A 23,107-nucleotide genomic window follows, 5' to 3' on the forward strand; every position below is an offset into this window, starting at 1 on the left:
ATCTAATAGGATAGAGGCCTAGGGAACCATGGGATGCCGGTGAAAGGATAGCATAGGATGATAGGTGTGTATCAGGTGTAGATGACAACTACCTCAGATTGGAACAGATCAGAAGGCTCAAGGATATTCGTCAAGATGAAACTGTGTTTGAATTAACATCTGAGAAAAAAATTTAGGAAACTAATGGAAGATTGAATTAGTGACAGGTATGATAGAGAACACAAAGTAAATGCAATGATAAGACATTAATTATGGGAAGAACGAAGGATTGTGCAGGAAAGGAAGAGTAATCCTAGCTTACCACGTGGCTTAGTTGTGAATTGCATTTACAGAGTCATAGTAATGTAAAGACTGAATGCTGATCTAACACTGTGGTTATCAGTGGGAGTGATTTTTGCTCCCCTCAGGGAACATTTGGTAATGTCTGGAGATCTTTTTGTTGTTACACCTTGGTGAGGAGTGCTGTTGACATCTAATAGGTAGAGGCTAGGGTTGCTGCTGGACATCATCCAGTACACAGGAAAGCTCCTCTCAACGTAGGTACCTGCTTCAAAATGTCAGTAGTGCTGAAGCGGACAACCTAACCAAAACTGATAGAATTTTGTTGGGTGGGTGGAGAGATGAGAAGGCTGTGTAGAACGGGAGTGGGAATAGAGTGAATTCCATAATGGAAATAATGCCCCAAACTGAGAAAATAAATACCAGAGTTTATTTTAGAGATGTGTTAAGTAAAATAAAATCAGACAAAAGAAGGTTAGTTTTTTTGCATTGCTGTTCTGTTTTACCACCCACTGGCCATTCTGAGAATCGGGCAGTGGTCTGTCTCAGTTCAGTTCACAATGTTCGTGGTATCTTGTTCGTAGTCTAATCCAAACTTGCGTAGCTTGGGGTTGAGCCTTAGTTCATAAATAATTTCCCAGGACCATTTTCCTGAGCTGTTTCTCTTTTGCTATCTCCCTGCTACTAATTGGCTCTTTGGGTCTGTCCTTTTGGGTTCTGTAGCCAGAGAGCCACTCTGGCACACACTTCACATGTTCACTGAGACCGAGCCACTGGAGGTTAGAAGAATAAAAGCAGTGGAGATTGGCCCTACTCTCTTGGAACCACACAGTTCTTAAGATTCAAGAGGAAGTTTCCTGTCCCTTAAGAGTTTTAGCCTCTGCGGGTCTCTTTTAAAGCCACTGTTGCAGCCACCTCTAACCATGATGGCGTTGCTTGGGGGCTGGGGCATGGGAGAAAGGAGAAAAGAAAGGAAGAATTTTCCCCACTATCTCCAGGTCTTAGGAGATCTGCTTAGACTCCTCTCTCGACCCTTGAGGCAAAACTAGAAGGCTTCTGGGGCTCTCTCTGTCCCTGCTGGTGCTCACCTCCAAACCCCAGTCCAGCCAGGCGACACTGGAGGGTGGAAAAATGGTAAATTCACTTTGAATACTGTCTTCCTCAGTCTTCCTGCTACTGTTTACTTTTCACAGTCATCAAATAGCTGCTCTATGCATTTTGTTAAGGTTTTAATAGCTGCATTTTATGGGAGGGACAGAGTGGAGTGTTTGTTTCATCTAACCAGACTAGGAACCTTTCCATGTAAGCATTTAAAAGATAAATGACTATCAGTATGTCACTTTCAATGTATATGTCAAACAGTTTGCTAGACTATGGGAATAAAAATATACAAAGATAGAGTACATTATCTCAATGAACTAATTTGGAGGAGTTTGTGGACAATAATAGTAAAAGCCACATAATTGTAAAAGAGTGGGAGTCAGAGTATGTAAATCTGTTCAGAGGAGGCTGGTGTATCTACATAGGAGAGTAGTGTTAGTCATGAAGGACAAATTAGGAATTTGCTAGATGGACAAGGGAAAGGAAGTATATATAGTATATGGACGATAGTTTAGGACATTTCCAAGAATTTGGTATCACTGGGTATAAAGAACTCATTGAGTAATCTTAGAGGTTGTGCATGTTACACATTTTATTCTTAGTATATGTGCTGTTTAAGCTCCCTTTCCCCATAGTTTTTCTATACTGAAATGTATGTTATTGTACCTATTTGTCTTACCATTTATATATTCATTCCCCTATTGGAATGTCACATTTTTATAATTTAAAAGCATGTTTTTAGGTTGATTTGAAACATGGAAACCACCAAGAACATTTGCTAGTGAATAGTGTGAGTGATCAAGCTGGGTGATAGTAATTTTTAATTTTTTTAAAATAAAAAACCAATGGATTTCTTTTACGTAGTTCAGTCTGTCTCTTGAAGTCATTACCAAAAAAGGCTATGCAGTGGAAGAAGCAATTGGTAGTTGCTTAATGAGTGCTGAAAATCCCGTTCACTTAGGTTTTTAAATTCTGACTTGTTGCACAAAGAGGGGTTCGTTATCTCAATCACATACAAATAATAGTGTACATTTATACTATATATATAAACTATTTCTCCAACTCCTTTCAGATGTACTTGGAAAAGACAATTTAGGATTTTAAAAAGTGAATATACTTTATTTTGAACTCAGGTTCTGCAGATGAGGTTATTTGAGAAGTCTAGTCTATTAATGAATAGTTGATTTCTTTAATGTCTCTTTGTAATACTCTAAATGTGGAGATTAAGCAGCTAACATCTTTCCTGTTTGAATGAATGTATTTGTATATATTCTTTAGAAGGCCTCTTAAAAAAAGTTCGATTATAGGGGAGATACCTGTGGTAAACTGTTTTCCCAGCCTCCTCTTCCCTGTGCAGCATTGGTGCTGTAGTGGTGAGCATAGCTGCCTTCCAGACTCCTCTTCCTCTAGTAATTTTCCCCAAATTTTCCTTCCTTGATCAGCTCTGCTCTTGGTTCCTTTTTTATGTTGGTGGGTCAGGGGTGAAGCAGTTAAGTAGGTTAAAATCATTACCATTTGTAAATGTAATTTTAACATGTTTTTTGTTTTTGACAGCCGATTTATTTTGCATATTCCCAGCGAGGAAAGAGACAATGCTATCCGAGTGTGTTTTCAGATTGAACTTGCCCATTGGTTTTACTTGGATTTCTACATGCAGAACACACCAGGATTACCTCAGTGTGGGATAAGAGACTTTGCTAAAGCTGATATCCTTTTTATAATTATAATGACTGTCTTTCATTATTGCTAATAAAATATTTTAGCACAGATTTCCTTTTGATCATCTTTGAGATTTAAAACTTATTAGGTAAACATACTTGATTTTTAAAGATTGTCATATATAAGTAGTAGGCAGAACTTAATACTATTTTTATTTTTATGTAGAGGACCCCTTGAATGTGCACTGATGATCAGAATTAAATTTTATTTTCTCTTTCAGAAATAACTAGCCTATTTCTAGAACTGATCTGTTATTTTTACTTTCTTCTTGCCGTTCCATTTAATCAGATGATCTTTAATCAGATCACTACCTTTCTGGGATAGAAATTCTTAAATTATTGAATACTTCATATGTTAAAAGCAGTGTTTTTAGTTTTGTGGCAAATACAAAGAAGTCTTTGCTTGAAGTTTTTTTTACTCTTTACAAATAAGACAGAAGCTTGTCAGTTGTAAAGGATACACTTGGAAATTTAAGATTATTATTATAATTATTTTTAAAGATTTATTAGTGTGCATGAGTGAGGGGAGGGGAAGACGGAGAGGGGGGAAAATCTTAAGCAGACTCCCTGCTGAGTGCAGAGCCTGACACGGGGCTCGACTCTGGCTGGATCCCATGACCTGAGCTAAAAATCAAGAGTTGGACACTCAACGACTGAGCCACCCAGGTGCCCCCAAAATTTTAAGATTATAAAAGAAACTATGTCACAAGGCAAAAAAATCAATGAATTGCTAATAATTCTAGTATTAAATGTTTTTAGAATTTAGAAGTTTTTTTTTTAGGAAAAGCTATATTTGTAAGGGAATACAGGATTTTATAAAGAGACAGGAGTGGGGAGTATGTTCCACATAAAGAAAAGGATTGAGCAAAATTAGAGAGTTGGAAAAGATAAGGGATATCTTGGGAAATAAATTAGTTTGTATTGAACAGACAGTTCTTATGGGGATACAGTAGGAAGTAGAGACGGCAGGTATATAGAGGGGATTTGTGGGTTCTTAAATCTTGAGCCAAAGTGATTTTTATCCTGTAGGTCATTGTTTTTAACTATGAATCATGTATTCAAAAGCAATTATACCCACAAATTTACTGTACTCTGCTAGAATTGGAATAAGAATGAATACCCTTGTACTCAGCTCTCTATAATTTTCCTTGAGCTCCATGAAATAAGGACCCCCCTCCCCCGCCCAGGTCATTGTAAAAAATGGACCGAAACACTGTTCTAGATAACTGTTAGCCATAAAACATTTTTGAGCAAGGCTAAGGAATATTATGCAAATCATTTGAAAATAATATTCAAGAAGACTTACTTGAATAGGTTAAACCATAGGATGGGCTGTCAAATTACTTGAGGTTGTAGCAATAAGGTCCTAAACCATAGTAGAGGGACTACAAAGAAAAGACTGAAGAGAAATATCAGTGGCAGAAATGATCAAGCTGTTTGATTAAATATGAAGAAGTAAATGAGGAATCAGGGGGAATAGAAGTTCTGTTGAACATTTTCTTTGTTAAAGTCTTGGTCATAGATTTCTGTGGAGAAATCATGGACGACTTGGCTTTTAAGAAGCTCTAATTTAGGTATAGAAACATGATCAAAACAGGCAGATCCTCTTTGATCTATTTTGCACAGACCTAGCCTTCTACCATAGCAACTTTATATAGTTTGGGGTTCTGGATAAAATTTTGTGTGTGTATGCATATGAATTTTAAACTTCCCTTGCTATTAAAAAAATAAACTTTTGTTTTAGTTATGTTTAATTTCAGTTGTACGGAGAAAAAACTTTTATTGCTGATGTGATTTCATTAAATAAGTGAGTGCTTACTTGATGCCAAGGCATTATGTAGTGAACAGTGTGGATTTGGTCCCTATCTTCAAGAAGATGAAAAGAAATTGTTAGTGCAGTATAGTAAGTTATGATAGGGTACTGAAGGGCATAGAGTAAAAGTTAGTAGCATGAGTTCTGGAGCCACATTCCTTGGATTAGCATCCCATCTTTGCCATTTCCTTGCCATGGAAGCTTGGGCAAATTGTGGATCTTTTCTGTTAAGAATTTTCTTTTTTTGTAAGTTGTGTGTAGTCTTGTGATTTGTTTTCAGTACTCCGGAAGGTGGGTATAGAACCGGGCATACTGGGTTGAAGTTTTGCTAGGGAGCTATGTTCAGAGAACAATGGGGCAAAGGGATTTTGGATATTGCTAAGAGGTTGATTAAAGTGGTGGGCCATATTGTTTAGGGAAGAAAAAAAATTAGCAGGGTGTTAATGCAGAGAAAGGAATACAAAGATTGATGTAGAGTCGTGGTACAGGGTGAGTAATTAGAAGAATGCAGTAGAAGATTATGGTCATGATGTTTTGTTTCCGACCAAACGGCTGGAATAGTTACAGTGATAGCAAGGTCTAGAATGTTGCTGTGGGAATTGGTCTGAGAAGTGGGAATGGACAGGACAAGGAACTGAGACTAGAGCTTGAGATGAGGTGTCCATGAGGAAGTTCGTATCATCCAAGATAATGGTAGGACTTTGGAGGGAGATTACTGTCTAAATGATTGTTTATGCCTAGAGCAGATTTTTCATGTTTATACAAAAATGTCAGTATAAAAAGAGAAGGTAAAAAAAAAATACTGGATTTTTTTTTTAAAGAATGTATATAGTACAAGTGGACATGTGCTTCAAATTCTTCCTTTATCTAATCAGTGTAACCTATCTTTTAGAACTACGGTTGACCCTCAAACAATATGGGGGTTAGGGGTCCTGACCTTCTTTGTAGTAAAAAGTGTGTATAACTTTTGACTCCCCAAAACTTAACTGCTAATAGTCTACTGTTGACTAGGAGTCTTACCAATAAAATAGTTGATTAACTCCTATTTTGCACGTGACATGTATTACATACTGTATTCTCACAATAAAGTAAGCTAGAGAAAAGAAAATGTTATTAAAACCATAAGAAATATATTTACAGTTTTGTACTGTACTTACTGAAAAAAAATCTGCATATAAGTGAACCCATGCAATTCAAACCCGTATTGTTCAAGTGTCAGCTGTACTGTGTAAAAGCCTAGTAACTCAGATTCAAGACTCAAAATAATTTGGGGTTTAAGAAAATACAATAGTCAAGAATTTTAGTAAAAATTAGAAATGATAACATTAGTGCATCTTAAAGGATTTTTTGAATTAAATACCTATCTCATTAAATAAAAATGATATTTAAAAAGTTTCCATTCCCATGTTTGAGTTGAATTACCTTTTTTTTTTTAAAGATTTTGTTTATCAGAGAGAGAGAGCACGAACAGGGGGGAGGGGCAGAGCGAGAGGAAGAGGGAGAAGCCGGCTCCCCACTGAGCATAGAGCCAAAGGAGGGGGCTCTAGCTCAGGACCCCAGGATCATGACCTGAGCTGAAGGCAGACACTCAGAGTGAGCCACCCAGGCACCCCTGAATTGAATTACTTTTATGTACTATTAAGTATAGAGGATAATTGAAAAGTTGTCATTGGGGAAATTGATACCATGTTGGACTGGCTTCTGTTACTTGCTAATTGTGTGGACTTGAGCAGGTTTATTTTTTGTTTTTTTTTTTTTAAGATTTTATTTATTTATTTGTCAGAGAGAGAGAGGCAGGCATTGGGAGATGCAGGTTCACCACTGAGCAAGGGGCCTGCTGCGGGACTCCATCCCAGGACCCTGGGATTATCACCCAAGCCGAAGGCAGATGCTTAACTGACCAAGCCACACAGGCGTCCCCTTGAGCAAGTATTTAACAGGTTCTTTTCAGTGTTAATTCCAAGTATATCTTGAACTGTAGTTGGATGGTTCAGTCAACTCATTTTGTGGTGGTTTTCGGGTAGAAATAATGGGAAAATGAAGAATGTAAATGATTTCCAAAATTAAGTCAGTTCATTTATAATTTCTCTTGTTAAATCTTTCTCCACTGCTTGTGGAGACAGTGATGTACCTTGAGATTATTAGGAACACTGTAGGTAAAAGAGAGGAAGAACTGGATAAGTATCCTACTCTCTGAACTGTTAGGAGTTATCTCTGCTCCTGCTGTATTTTTATGTTTTCCTCTGGTAAAGTTTTTTTTTTTTTTTTAAGATTTGTTTATTTATTTATTTGACAAAAGAGACAGAGACAGCGAGAGGGAACACAAGCAGGGGGAGTGGGAGAAGGAGAAGCAGGCTTCCTACCAAGCAGGGAGTCCGATGCGGGGCTCGATCCAAGGCAGATGTTTAACGACTGAGCCACCCAGGCACCCCTGGTAAAGCTTTTAATGGAAGAAATAAACATTTATTTAAAATTTATATGTAGATTCACAAAATCCTGTGATGACTGTAAAACACATAAGGGGTTTTAGTACAAATTTTTTGTTTTAAAGATTTTATTTATTTGACAGAGACACAGCAAGAGAGGGAACACAAGCAGGGGGAGTGAGAGAGGGAGAAGCAGGCTCCCCGCTGAGCAGGGAGCCCGATGATGCGGGGCTTGATCCCAGGACCCTGGGATCATGACCCGAGCCAAAGGCAGATGCCCAACAGCTGAGCCACCCAGGCGCCCCTTTAGTAAACACTTAAAGCCAGACTATTATTGGGAAGTACCTTTCCACAATGTTAGCAAGCCTGTATAGAATTGTAGGGCTTCGTGGAATGGTTGATGTTGTATCCAAACTTTATTCCTTTTTTCTCCCTTCCCCAATTGAAAGCATTATATTGAGATTATATTAAGGTTAACCTAGTGCCTGTCTTAATTACAATGTTGTCGTAGATGGTTGACTTCTTTGGGCTCTTTGAAGGCCTCTGTAGTTTTTACTACAAATATAAAACCAAAATAAAATTTTAAATACAAAGCTTATAGAACTTAGAATATGTTTTTTTTTAAACCAACTAGCTGCCAGTCACAACGTGAATATAATGCTGCTTTGAGGATATTTTGATGTTTTGCACCACCTTTCTTTTCTACATCTGTTAAGAAATCTTTTTTATATTGTGCTGGGATATCATTTGACCCTAATGCATCATTTGTGTATTAGCTTTCTTCTGTTTTTGGTAGCCCACAGCAGCTAAAGTAGTACTAGTATCAGTATGGTCTCTGAAATCAAGTTGTAGTACTTGATACATGTGATCATCCAAATGATTGAAAATATGCTCATATTACATGTTTTTAGGTTAACATCAAAATAAAAACACAGAATATATGTTTTCATAGAGGACTTGAGGACCCTTAAGAATATGTCCTTGGTTTGAGAAATACTCATAAATTATAATTTTTCCGATATTTTTCCATAATTAATAGTGTTGTAGGGATGAGGCATTTGATAACATGGAGAACTGGAAGCCTGAGCATATACTTTATAGGTTTAGGTTTTATTTACTTAAAAAGTAAGTTTTTACACTGCCCAGTATGGGAGGGGTCATGCCCAGTTTCTTTTGAAAGAAGCTATTCTTTCCTTAATGCCCAGATTTATCTTTCTCTAATTTTTTTTTTTAAGATTTTATTTATTTTCGGGAGAGAGTTAACAATGACTTGTTCAGGAGAAAACAAATGTGGAAAAAAATAAGGAAGAACTTAGGTGAAGATTTGAGTAATTTAATACAAAATTCATAGTTCATTTAAATAGGTTTCTATCTGTATATAATAAGTACTCAAGCTGTATTTAGAGAGAAAAGAGCTTCCTTAACACTATGTATACTCTTCAGTCATTGTCCATTTTTGCTGCCTCAAGGTGAAGATGTGGAAAAAATTTTGGATGAATGGAAGGAATATAAAATGGGAGTACCAACCTATGGTGCAATTATTCTTGATGAGACACTTGAAAATGTGAGTGTAATAAAAGATTTTTAGTGCAATGATCAGCTGTTTTCATCTTATTAGTAAAATCTTTGTGTTATTTTGTTCTGAACTGAGGTTTTAAAATAGACTTTTCTATTGCTAAAGGGCCAAATTTTGCATATTTTGTCTGCATTCTGGGTCTTACTATTTTATACTTGTATGACTTACTGCAAAAAAAAGTCATTTAATTGTTGAAGAAGTACTTTAAAATGGTCAGAATGCCTTTCTCCACACTAGTAGTAGAACAGTCAGACTCTTGGAAGATATTAAAACCAAGTACTGTATAAAATTATTGGTGATGACAGTTACTTGAAGTAAGGAGAAAGACACCTTTGACTTTTAGAAAGGAATGTGGGAAAGGAGGGCAAGTTTTATTTTTACCTCTGCTCGTTTTTATAGGTACTACTGGTTCAGGGGTATCTAGCAAAATCAGGCTGGGGATTTCCAAAAGGAAAAGTAAATAAAGAAGAAGCTCCTCATGATTGTGCTGCTAGAGAGGTGAGTTACTGCAGTTTGAAACCTAGTAACATTCGGTGATTATGCTTTGAGTGTGCTTTTTTAGCCATGGAGATTTATTGTTTGGACCATCTAATCCTTTCTAAAACTTGACTGCATGAAATAACTTATCTTTTATAGTGATTCTTTTGTCCATATCTCTCTATCATTCTTCCCTTAGTTTGTTTCTATTTTCTTTTTTGCCCATTTTTAATTGTTTTCTCTAACTCCTTTCTATTTTGATGATATATTCTCTACCTTTTTTTTTTTTTTTAAGAATTGGATTTGTAATTGGTAAAACATTTTGGCAATTACAGTGCATGTTTTATGTTTATAGTCTTGGCTTCCAGACAAGCACACAATTTGGGCTTTCCTAAGAAATTTACATTTGTTGCTCAGAACCTTCTCTAGCTTCCTTTTGCCTATAAGATGAAGTGTAATTTTTTTAAGTATTGAAACTCCCTCCCTTATCCCCAACGCAAAATTTAGCTCTCCCTAAATTTATTTGCCTTTATTCTCAGTCAAGAGAATTTATTCTCTATCTCTGAATTTGACTGCTTTGTTTCAGCCTCTAAACTTTGCTTATATTATTTCCCTAACTGGAAAGTTCTCTCTTCTTCCTGCCTATTCAAATCCTACCTAGACCCAGCTCAAAATATCTTTTTTCCCTGAAGGATTGCCACCTACTAGCTCTGTATCCAGGACCTGAGTTCATACACTGTTATTAAAATACCACTGGCTATATTACCTATACTCTACCTTTCATCCCTGTGAGTTATTCATTCCATAATTGGAAGTCTGTACTTCCCACTCCTCTTCATCCATTTTGCCCCCTCCCCTGTGGCAACCATCTCCTGTGGCAACCTAACCCCCTCCCCTGTGGCAACCATCAGTTCTCTATTTATGGCTCTGTTTCTGCCTTTTGTTTGTTTTGTTTTTTAGATTCCACATATAAGTGAAATCATATGGTAATGTCTTTCTCTGTCTGACTTATTTCACCTAACATGATACCTTCTGGATCCTATCCATGTTCTTGCAAATGGCAAGATCTCATTCTTTTTTATGGCTGAGTAATATTCCTGTGTGTGTCCTGTGTGTGTGTGTGTGTGTGTGTGTGTGTGTGTGTGTGTGTGTGTGTGTGTGTGTACACACCATATCTTTATTCAGTCATCTGTCAGTGGATGCTGGGGTTGCTTCCATATCTTGGCTGTTGTAAATAGTGCTGTAATAAACATAGGGGTGCATAAAGCTTTTCAGATTAGTGTTTTTGTATTCTTTGGATAAATACCTAGTAGTGAAATTACTGGATCATGTGGTATTATTATTTTTAATTTTTTAAGGAACCTCCATACTGTTTTGCACAATGGTGGCACCAGTTTGCATTCCCACCAGCAGATGCATTGGGGTTTCTTTCTCCACATCCTCACCAGCACTGTTATTTCTTGTGTTTTTGATTCTAGCCATTCTGTAGAGTGGATAATTTCTAAAGCTCGTTCTTTTTTTTTTTTAATATTTTATTTATTTATTTGAGAGAGAGCATGAGAGGAGAGAGGGTCAGAGGGAGAAGCAGACTCCCCACCGAGCAGGGAGCCTGATGTGGGACTCGATCCTGGGATTCCAGGATCATGACCTGAGCCGAAGGCAGTCGCTTAACCGACTGAGCCACCCAGGCGCCCTACTAAAGCTCATTCTTAATTAAAATTCCATTTATTTAAAAAATTTAATCAGTGAGCTCTACCCTGTAATAGTCTCAGAACTTTAATAAGTTATTGTCTAGACATTTGCTTGGCATTAATTATGTAGTACCTGTGATACATTGTGGACTGTATTATTTATCAGTTCTTCGTCACTTACCATATTACATCTTATCCTTGAAATTTGAGATGTTGAGCTATAAAGAAGCATAATACAATGGAAAGAAAACTAGTCTAGGAGTTGAAAGATTTTTGTTCCATTATAGTTCTCATATAGGTTAGTCAGTAGCCTAGAGACTTTAGGTAAGTCACTTAATTTCTCTGTGAGATACACATTTGTTAAGAAGAGTTACTTAAAGGGTTCATAACTAGAAGTATTTTTAAAATCTAAGGTGTTAGTGGTTAACTTTGAGATATTTTTGAGAGGGCAATATGGATTTTGTGGCATATCTCATTTGGATCTGTTGCCTTTATTTATTTATTTATTTATTTATTTATTTATTATTTATGACTCATTGTTTTCCTGCAGCAGTGTTCACCACTTGGTTTAAGTTTGGATGTAATTATTAGTGAGCAATAGTAATTAAAATTCTTATAAACTACTAATAGTTATTTAACACAGAAAAACCATTAGTGGTTATTTACGTTGGAGTAGGATTTAAAAAATGATTAAAAGTGCTGCATTTTAAATTTAGTATGCAACAGCTTATCTAAGTGTTTTGAACAGCTTATAGACAAAGCCATTTTATTCAGGTGAGTGAAGGTTTGTTTATGCACACCTCTTAAAATTGAAAGCTGTCTAGGTAGTAGGTGAGAAATTGACACATATTCTAAGCTTTCCCTTTCCTTTCTGTATATGATAGGAGATGAAATGGAGCAGTTGTAAAGTCTCCCTTTTATGTCCTCAAACTTTGTGGTTCTCTTGCTCCAAAGGAAGGACAAAATAGAAATCATAGCATCCTACTTAGAGGAATTGATGTGTAGTTCTGTACATAGAGTTAGATTAGTCCTATAGCAATAAGACAATTGTCTGGGTCTAGAAAAGATACTACGTTAACTAGGAAACAGGCTAAATTTGGACTAAATTTGGTGAGATCAGCTGTCTCTGTAATTGGATCTTTTTGAGGGAACTTGGAGGAAATCAGATATTTAAACTTGCAAAACTGAAGAGAAGTATCCCATGCCCAAGGGATTATCTACATATACCACTAGAACCTTTCTTCTGACCAGTTTTATACGCTATATTATGAAGAGGATGATACAGAAATAAAGTATTGGTGGAGGGGATGGGAGAGAGGGGCAGAGGCAGTTAACCTGTGAGCTGAGGCACCCAGTTTTCACTTGAGTTTATCTTATTTGTTTGTTTTCTGCTCTGGGATACTAAGGTAAAGGATTGTCCGATTCATGTGGTGCTAATTTCAGTAATGATTATAGATCACCGTAGTTTGTAAGAAAGTAAATAAAATTTATTAGGGCAGGGTTAGTGGGAGAATGGAGTGTAGATGATAGGATGCTATAGAGAATCTTGTGGGGAGGAATACAGCCATTATGGGAGATGATCATCTCCACTTTATAGGAGAGGAACTGAAACAGCAGTTTGGTAACATGCCAAGGTCTCACAGTGAGCAGCAGAACAGGGAGACAGAACCCCGGTGTTTGGTTCCGGAGTCTGTGCTCCTGACTACTACAGTATAGGCAGTCAAGGAATACTGTAAATCGTTATTTCTAAACACATAGAAGAAAACGGAAGGAATTTGTGGTTTTTAAGTATATGTATTTTCTAATATTTACCTTTCTGATTTGAATCATGATTCCTCTCCCCCCCCCCCTCGTTTTAGAGTTTTTGTCTTGATCTGAGGAGAGCACAGATATTCTTAGGAACCGTATTCTCTTAATTTCAGGGAAAGATTTTTTCCTTTTGATAATAAGAATTAATCCTTCTAACTTTTCTGATCTAAGAAACATCCTCTTTTAGCTGATAAAGGAACTTGTCAGAAGAAAACTTGTCTTTAATTTTTGTACATTTTGGGATGGGAATTTGACTTTTCTATCTGATTTTTAGATGATTACCTCTGTTATAAAGAGAGAAAAGTTTTAGGATTAAAGTTGAGCATTGCTTTATTAGTTCAGTCAGGCAGACATAATGAAATACCACAGTCTGAGTGGCTTAAACAACAGAAATTTATCCCTCCCAGTTCTAGAGGCTGAGAAGTCCCAAGATCAAGGTGCCTGCTGATAAGGTTCCTGGTGAGGGCTCTCATCCTGGCTTGCAGGGACTGCTTTCTCACTGTGTGCTTATGTGGTCTTTCCTGGGTGCCTTTGTGAGTGCAGGGAGTGTGCCATGTCTCTTCCTCTTCATATAAGGGCATGAGCTCTATTGAATTAGGCCTCCAACCTTATGATCTCATTTTACCTTTATCACCTCCTCACAGGCCCTCTCTCCAAATACAGTCGCATTGAGTGTTAGGCCTTCAACATGAGTTTTGGTGAGACAGAGTTTAGTTCATAGGAGTTGCCATTTTGAGTAATGAAAGTATTCAACTAGAAGTCCTGGACTTGTAGTGTGTCCTTCTGCCACTTGGTGGTACTGCAGTACTGTTTGGTGGTGGTAGGGGTGGGACGTACCATCTATGTTAAATTTTAGTTTAAAACCAGATTGGGATATTACCACAAACTTCTCTGAAAAAAACAACATTCCTTTTAATTTTCACTTGTATTAACCTGTAAGGAGGAGTTCTGTCCTAATTTTTTTTAGCTGCCATTAATTAGACTTAGGCTGATGCCTTCAACACTTTCTCTTGGACTTTTGTTATGCAGTTCTATCATGGGTGCTTACCCTTCTTTTAAGTTGCTAATGACATATTAATTTGGTTTATTATAGTTATGTTACTGTTACTATTTCATTACATGTGGCTGTCCAGGAGTGTTTTGTTATAGCAGAAGCTGACCCATCTTTTAAGGGCTGTGTATGTGGGCTGAACTGAAAGAAGCAGTGGCAGCCTTCTCAGGGACAAGGTATGAATAATTGCCAATAGAAAGCTTAGTGCCATCTTCCTTAGTAGTTGCCAATCCTTAACCTTTCGGTTCACCTTTGTTAATTGGGTTCTGATTACTTTTATTCAGTGAAGTAGATTTAGGACAAAGATGTGAAAAATGTTTTCTAGATACTTTTAAAAGAATGTGTTAGGATAACCTCAGTATATTTTTATTTTTAGTGGTGGTGAAACACCAGTTGTTGCACAAGCAAATGATACTTGGGCAGTTCACTTGTTTTCAGGATTTATTTTTAGCAATATTTATTTTAATATAAAATATAAAAATATAAATATAAAAATAAAAAATATTTATTTTTAGCTAATATTTAGCAAAACTATATTTTATTGTAATGAAACTGACTTGATTATGCATTTAGTTCTGTGTATTATGATTTAATTTTGATAGAATTCCTACAGAGGAACTATTGGTAGACTTAATCTACCTCTTCCTATAAGTTTATAAAAGGACATTAGATACTAGGTAGAGGATTTCATTATCTGCCTGTGCTGGTGCTTTTTGAATAGCACATTTTTAAATCTTACTTAGGGATTTTTATCTGATATCATTTGAGAAGTGAATGCTTCTCTATATGCCAGGAAAATTAAGTATTATAATACAGAAATGAATTTGATTCACAGAAGATGGTATTAAAATTTTTGTCTTTGGTATCTTTATATGTAAGTGAGCTACTAAACACTAATCCCAGTAAGTATGATGAGAGTGGATTCCTAACTTCAGAGGCAAATCAATTATTATCACTTCTAGAATTGAGAGATTATATCTGTTACTTTATTATACTTGTTATAAGTTTGGTTGTACAGGGTTTGAAGCTGCCTGTGTTTAGCACTGATGGCTCTTTTTATTTTGCCTCCTGTTGTACCACTTCCTCCCATATGATTCCAGCTATAGCCATTCCCATCTCTATAAATAGAATGCCTTTTTCTTCTTACCTGGCAAACTCCTATTCATCTTTCAAGTCCCAGCTCAGGTGTATCCAGCGGAATAGGATGCTGTCCACGACACCTTCTCCAGATTACCACCCCATTTCACAACTCACACCTCACCTTAACCCAGAGCTTAGTTATGTATTCCCATAGTACCCACTACCTCTTGGCATGTATGCCCTATTAAAATTATTTTCTTTTTTAGACTGAGCTCCTTAAAGAGCAGTGCTTGCTCTATTAATTTCTGAAACCCATGCATAGGATGGTAGCTGTTAACTTACTAAGCACACTGTACTTATTTGAATGCACTAAAGGTATTATTAATATTGAGATAATTTCAAGTAGTATAGAGCAAAATAAAGAATGGATTCACCTGCTAATATTTTGCAATATTTGGTTTATTATGTTTGCTATATATGTGCATATGGTTTTTATTTTATTTTTTAAAGACCTGTTTATTTGAGAGAGAGAGCCCAGAGAACACAAGTGGGGGTGGCAGGAGAGGGGCAGAGGGAGAGGGAGAAACAGACTCCCCTCTGAGCAGGGAGCCTGATGCAGGGGTTGATCCCAGGACCCTGAGATCATGACCTGAGCCGAAGGCAGACGCTTAACCCACTGAGCCACCCAGGTGCCCCAGTTTTTATTTTATTTTTTAAAAAAGATTTATTTATTTATTTTAGAGAGAGCACAGGAGCAGGGTGAGGGGGGGACAGAGAGAGAATCCCCAAGCCGACTCCCTGCTGAGCATGGAGCCTGATGCGGGGCTTAGTCTCATGACCCTGAGATCGTGATCTGAGCTGAAATCAAGAGTCAAATGCTTAACTGACTGAGCTACCCAGGCTCCCCTAAAGATTTAGTTATACATTTTAGAGAGAAATAGCGTGCATGCACGCGCATGTGCATAAACACATGGTGGGGAGAGGCAGAGGGAGAGTCTAGACTCCAAGCTGAGTGTGAAACCTCACATGGGGTTCGATCTCATGACCGTGAGATCACAACCTGAACCAAAACCAAGAGTCGCATGCTTAACTGACTGTACCACCCAGATATCCCTTGGTTTTTATTCTTATTGCTGAATAATTTAGGAGTAAATTGCAGACATCATGCACCTTAATCCCTAAATACTTCTGCATGTAAGTTTTAAGAACTAGGAAGTTCTCTTATGTAATCATAGTGTAATTGTCAAATTCAGGAATTTAACATTGGGAGGTGTTGTTATCTAGTGGGCATTTAATGTTCACATTTCCTAATTGCCCCATTATGATCCTTTTCAGCAGTTTCAACCCCCTTCCCCAGACAGGATTCTCTTCCAGGCTTGGATATTGTGTTTGCATTTAATTATTACATATCTTCAGTCTCCTTTAATTTGAAAAAGTTCCTCAGTCTTCTTCAGTACTTTTTTTTTTTTTTTTAAGATTTTACTGATTTATTAGACAGAGCGAGAGAGTGAGCACAAGCAGGGGGAGCACCAAGCAGAGGGAGGGGAAAAGCAGGCTCCCTACTGAGCAAGGAGCCTGACAGTGGGGCTCAATCCTTAGCTGACTGAGCCACCTAACCGCCCCTCAATATTTATTTTATTAAGCATGTATTTAGTTAGATACTATTTGTAACACAAAGTTAACAGGTTTTGCTCACAAGGAACTTAGATTATACTATTTAATTTTAGCATAGTTTCTCACATACAGACTTACATGACTAGGTATGTATACTTATTTCTGATTATAAATACTATTCAAGGAAGGAAGCTAATCAGAACAGTTTAATAATTTTTATGTATGTATATATCTGAAACTACTATCCAGATCAAGATATAGAATATTGCCAACACCTCAGAAGATTCTTTCCTGCCCCTTCTCAGTTGATAGCCAGTTTTCTCACACCTCCTGGAGGGAACTACTACTTTGCCTTTTATCACCATTGATTAGTTTTGCTTGTTCTTGGGCTACATATTAAAAGGATTTTGTGTCGGGGCGCCTGGGTAGCTCAGTCGGTTAAGCATCTGCCTTCGGCTCAGGTCATGATCCCAGGGTTCTGGGATTGAGCCCCACATCGGGCTCCCTGCTCTGCGGGAAGCCTGCTTCTCCCTCTCCCACTCCCCCTGCTTGTGTTCCTTCTCTCGCTGTCTCTCTCTCTCTCTGTCAAATGAATGAATAAAATATTAAAAAAAAATAAGAGAAAAGGATTTTGCGTTACTTTGTTTTTTGTGTTTGGATCGATATAAGTCTGTGAGATTCATTTATATTGTTGCATATATCAGTAATTGGGTTTTTTTTTATTGCTCTTTAGTGTTCCAGTGTACAGATAGATACAGTGCTTTATCTCTTATGCATTGGATTGTATCCATCTTTTGGCTATTATTATTTTTTTCAAGACTTTATTTATTTATTTATTTATTTATTTATTTGAGAGAGAGAACGAGCATGCAGGCACAGAGGGAGAGGGAGAAGCAGACTCCCTGCTGAGCAGAGAGCCTGGTGTGGGGCTCAGTCCCAAGACCCAATAATGACCCGAGCCGAAGGCAGATGCTTAACCGACTGAGCCACCCAGGCACCCCACTTTTGGCTATTATTAATAAAACTGTTGTAAATATTCTTGTCTGTCTTCGTTGAGGTAATTATTAACTTTTATTTCTCTAGGTGTGGCTTAGTCATAAAGAAGGTGCAAACCTGTTGCCAGTAGTTTTCTGGGTGGTTGTACCAATTTACATTCCTACCACCTACATATGAGAGTTCTGGTTATCCAGGCCTCCATGAGAAATTCAACAATTTTATTCCATGTTTATGGATTGGAAGAATTAATATTGTTAAAATGTCAGTACTAGGGGTGCCTGGGTGGTTCAGTCGTAAGCGTCTGCCTTTGGCTCAGGTCATGATCCCAGAGTCCTGGGATCAAGCACCGCATTGGGCTCCCTGCTCAGCGGGAAGCCTGCTTCTCCCTCTCCCGCTCCCCCTGCTTGTGTTCCCTCTCTTGCTGTATCTGTCTCTGTCAAGTAAATAAATAAAATCTTATAAAAAAAATAAAATGTCAACACTGGTAAAAGCCATCTATAAATTCTGTTCAATCCATATCAAGATTCAGTGGCATTTCTTTATAGAAGCAGGAAAAAACAGTCCTAAAATTTGTTCAGAACCATAAAAGACCCTGAATAGCCAAAGCAATCCTGAGAAGAACATAGTGGGAGGCATCACACTTCTGGTTTCAAGCTGTACTTAATAAGGCTTTCGTCATCAAAACAGCATGGTACTGACCTAAAAACAGAAAAATGGATCAGTGGAACAGAATTGAGAGCCCAGAGATAAACCCAAGCATGTACGGTCAACTAATATTTAACAAGGGAGCCAAGAAAACACAAGGGAGGAAAGATGGTCTCTTCCGTAAAGGGTGCTGGCAAAATTAGACATTGACAAAAGAATGAAACTAGACCCCTGTGTTAATACCGCTCATAAAAATTAACTCAAAATGGATGAAAGAATTAAATGTAAGACCTAAAACCATGAAACTTCTAGAAGGAGATATAGGAAAAGAGCTCATGGATATAGGTTTTAGCAATGCTTTTTGAATGTGACCCCTAAAGCATGAGCAACAAAATAAAAAACAAGTGGGACGGGGTGCCTGGGTGGCTCAGATGGTTAAGCAACTGCCTTCGGCTCAGGTCGGGATCCCAGGGTCCTGGGATCGAGCCCCACGTCAGGCTCCTGGCTCTGGGGAGCCTGCTTCTCCCTCTCCCTCTGCCTCTCTCCCTGCTCATGCTCTCTCTCTCTCTCTCTGCATCTCCGTGTCTCAAATGAATAAATAAAATCTTAAAAAAAAGTGGGACTACATCAAACTGAAAAGCTACAGCAAAAGAAAGCATCAACAAAGTAAAGAGACAGCCTATAGGATAGAAAAAAGTATTTGCAAACTACGGAGGTTAATACCCAAAATATATAAAGAACTCCTAGAACACAATAGCAAAAAACCCCCTAATGATCCAATTAAAAATGGGCAAAAGACCTGAATAGACATTTTCCCAAAGGAGATATACAAATGACCCAACAGGTAGATGAAAAGATATTCAATATCACTAGTCATTAGGGAAATTGCAAATCAAAACTGCAATGAGAGGGAGAAAAAAAGCGTGATGAGATATCACCTCACACCTGTTAGAATGGCCTGATTATCAAAAAGATAAATGACAAATGTTGTAAGGATGTGGAGAAAAGGGAACTGTTTTGTACTGGTGGTGAGATTGTAAACTGGTGTAGCCACTATGGAAAACAGTATGGAGGTTTCTCAAAAAATAGAACTACCATATGATCCAGGAATTTCACTTCTGGGAATATATTTAAAAGAGACTAATACTCTAATTTGAAAAGATACTGTAGCCATGGTCATAACATTATTTACAGTAGCTAAGAAATGGAAACAACCTAAGTGTCCATTGACAGTTGATAAAGAAGTTGTGGGGTGTATATATACATACATACACCTGCACACAAAATGGGTATTATTCAGCCATTATCAGGGAAATCTTGCCATTTGTGCAACATGTATGGACCTTGAGGGCATTATGCTAAGTGAAATAAGTCAGAGAAAGATAAATGGTGTATGATCTCAGTTATATGTGGAATCTAAAAAGAAAAAACAAAAAACCAATCTCAGAAAAAGAGATCACATTTGTCGTTCCCAGAAGTGGGGATGGGGGGTAGGGAGAATTGGAGGAACATGGTCAAAAGGTGCAAACGTCCCATTATAGATTTGTAATAGGGATGTAATATACAGCATGATGACTATAGGTAACCGTTGCTATATGATATATGTGAAAGTTGTTAAGAGAGTAGATCTTAGGAGTTCTCATCACAAGGAAAAAAATCCCTTTGCCTTTTCTTTTTACTGTATCTATATGAGGTGAGGGTTGCTAACTAAACTTAAGGTGGTAATTTCACAATATATGTAAGTCAGAGCATTATGCTGTATACTTTAAGCTTATACAGTGATATCTGTCAATTATATCTCAGTAAAAGTACAGAAAATCTTATGGTTGTTTTACAGTATATACAAATATCAAATCATTGTGTTGTACTGAAACTAATATAAGAATGTTATCTGTTAATTATATCAATTAAAAATTTAGCCATTCTGATGGGAATGTAATGCTTTATCATTATATTTTTCATTTGCTTTTTCTTGAAGTTTAAGGATTTTAAGCACATTGTCATGTTCTTACTGGCCATTTGAATGTTTTTTTGATTAAGTACCCATTTATATGTTACCCACTTTTAAAAAGTTGGGTTACTTATCTAATTGATTCATAGGACTTTCCAATATATTCTGGATTGTATTGTGAATATCTTGTGGTTTATGTCTTCCCTTTGATGAAGAGAAGCAGTTTCCTGTTTAGGTATCCCAGTCTTTTTTTTTCTTGGTGCCCCAGTTTGTTATAAATCTAATATCCGTCAAGGTTGATTTATAATCAAAAATGTTTTTAAGCTCTGTCTCAAGCAGTAGAGTAGTAGACCTTTGTTTTAAGTAAAAGGAAAACTAAAGCATCTGGATTTTGCTTTAATGGAAACATCAGATAGCATGTATGCGTTGCAGAATAAATCCACATGATGGTTTTAATTACATTGTCTTGTGTATATAAATGTTAAGATTTGGGGAGGTATAAAACCTCTGTCACTGAGCTTCAGAATGTTATTCTGAAAAGATACATAGTTTTGCTGTGTTTGAATGTACTGACCACCTTTAATAGACTGTTTCTGTGTATACCTACAATGCCTGATGTAGATATAAAGAAACACAGGACAAGAGAGCTTCCTTTTTTTCAACACCACATATGTACTTAGGTACCCAGTCTGACATTTCCAGAAGTAGGAAATACAAATAATGTTTCTCATTTTCTATATACCACAGAACATTTTTTAAGTGAGTATATTCACCTAGTTTTTATTTATTTTTTAAGATTTTATTTATTTGACAGAGAGACAGCGAGAGACGGAACACAAGCAGGGGGAGTGGGGGAGGGAGAAGCAGGCTTCCCGCAGAGCAGGGAGCCTGATGCGGGGCTCGATCCCAGGACCCTGGGATCGTGACCTGAGCCCAAGGCAGACGCTTAACCGACTGAGCCACCCAGGCGCCCTTCATCTAGTTTTTAATTTTTTTTATTTTTTAATGAAGAATAGGAGGTTTAGCATACTTAGGGGTTTACAGAAATGGTGACAGAAATGAGGTGGGTGTCATGGAGGAGCTTAAATTGGGAGTCCTAGATTACACATGTCTGGGAGAAGGATAGCAGTGCCTTTTTCGAGGAATGTAGAAAGAGGTACATGAACTGACGGGGAAGAGACAATGAGTAGAAATAGCTCCTTCACACCTGTATCTTGTAAGAGATTCCGGCCTGTCCGTGTGTTTTAACATCTTCTGTCCCACTGGTTGGTTAAGAGATGCTGAAACCAGAGGAAAGGGGAGGAACTGGGGATGTGTAAAAGATCCACAGTGGGTTCTAGCCACTGAGAATTCAAAGCCTTTTGGTTGGTGGGAGTGAAGTTGGGAAGGCCTTTGTCAGAGTTAATACAAATGTTATTTGAAGGAGAACTTTAAGGCCAGAAGAGACCAGTGCTTTTTTACTTTATACAGAAGCCCAGTGTGTTAATCAGAATAAATATGGTTTCTCTGGTTGAGGGAAGAGGTGAAGGTTAGATGTAACATCAGTTCCTGAGATATATGTTCCCCTAGTTCCTCCTCTTCCAGCCCTTGAGGCACTGCTGAGGGAAGGCAGTTTTAGAACCACGAGTCTATTTCACTGGTTTCAGTTTTTTTTGCATTCACCTCCCCACCCCCATACCCCCCACATGGGGTTGTAGCTGTACTTTTGGAATCTGTCCATTTAAATGTTAGGATTAATCACAATTCAGTTTTCATTTTTCAAAAATAGGTTTTTTTTAAAGATTTTATTAGCGAGAGAGAGAGGGTACGAGCAGGGTGGGGAGGGGCAGCGGGAGAAGGAGAAGTAGACTCCCCACTGAGCAGGGAGCCCAATGCGGGACTCTTTGCCAGGACCCTGGGATCATGATCTGGGCCGAAGGCAGATGTTTAACCGACTGAGGCACCTAGGAGCCCCCAAAATAGTTTTATATGTGTAAGGCAATTTTTATTCTGTAGCTTGGCGTATGTGTAGATTTGTAGATGCTACAAATAAAATCCATACGTGGTCCCAGTATGTACTTTCCACAGACTGGGAACTGCTGCTGTATTCTAACATTTTAAGAGTTCCAGACTTAATTATAATGTGTTTGTGTTGCGGGGGGTGGCATTCCTAACACCAACAAGCAATTGTCAGATACTGGCTGGGTGTCCTACAGTTCAGCTCAGTTCTGACTCTGTCTACCTGGAAATGGCATCAGATTCTACAGGTTAAGGGCTCAGTCCTACAAGACTGCCCTTTACTTCAGATAGCACTTGCAAGTCCAGGTTGTCGTCTGTGCTTCTAACCTATTGGAGGTTCCAAAGACCCCCTCCCTGGGTTTAACTTGCCAGAGTGGGTTTCAGAACTGAGAGAAACATTTTACTTACTTGATCACCAGTGTATTTAAAAGGATATATAACTCAAGAACCCCCAGATGGAAGAGCTGCGGAGGGCAGGATATGGGGAAAGGGTGCAAAACTTCTGTGTTCTCTCCTAGTGTACCACTCTTTCCAAATCTCCACGTTCACCAACCCGGAAGTCGTGTCCCCCCACTTCCTTGGGTTTTTATGGAGGCTTCCTTATGCAGGCAGGGTTGATTTAATCATTGGCTGTTGACCATTGAGCTCAGTCTCCAGCCTTTCTCCCCTTCATGGAGGTGGGAGGTGGGGTAGGGGTTGAGGGTGGACTGAAAGTTCTAATCCTCTGATCCCTTGGTTTATTGTCCTGGCAGTCAGCCTCCCATCTTTAGGCGGGGTCCAAAAGTCACCTTGGTAACACGGACAAAAGGTACTTTGGTTGCTTTCATTGCTTAGGAAATTCCAAGGGTTTTAGGAGCTTTGTATCAGAAAGGAGATGAAGAT

General features: G+C 37.9%; 1 protein-coding gene across 1 annotated transcript in view; it reads left to right on the forward strand.

Annotated features, from left to right (window-relative positions):
- Nucleotides 1–23,107, forward strand: part of DCP2 (decapping mRNA 2) — a 53,004-nt gene that overhangs the window by 11,744 nt on the left and 18,153 nt on the right. The window contains exons 2-4 of the mRNA XM_028102840.2: nucleotides 2,935–3,086; nucleotides 8,774–8,901; nucleotides 9,313–9,411. Of these exons, the coding sequence (XP_027958641.1) occupies nucleotides 2,935–3,086; nucleotides 8,774–8,901; nucleotides 9,313–9,411 (379 nt within the window). The remainder of the gene's footprint in view (nucleotides 1–2,934; nucleotides 3,087–8,773; nucleotides 8,902–9,312; nucleotides 9,412–23,107) is intronic.

Source organism: Eumetopias jubatus, unplaced genomic scaffold (genome assembly GCF_037043125.1).
Source record: "Eumetopias jubatus isolate StellerSeaLion01/CBP00866 unplaced genomic scaffold, mEumJub1_p1.0 scaffold_5, whole genome shotgun sequence".
Taxonomy (NCBI): Eukaryota; Metazoa; Chordata; class Mammalia; order Carnivora; family Otariidae; genus Eumetopias; species Eumetopias jubatus.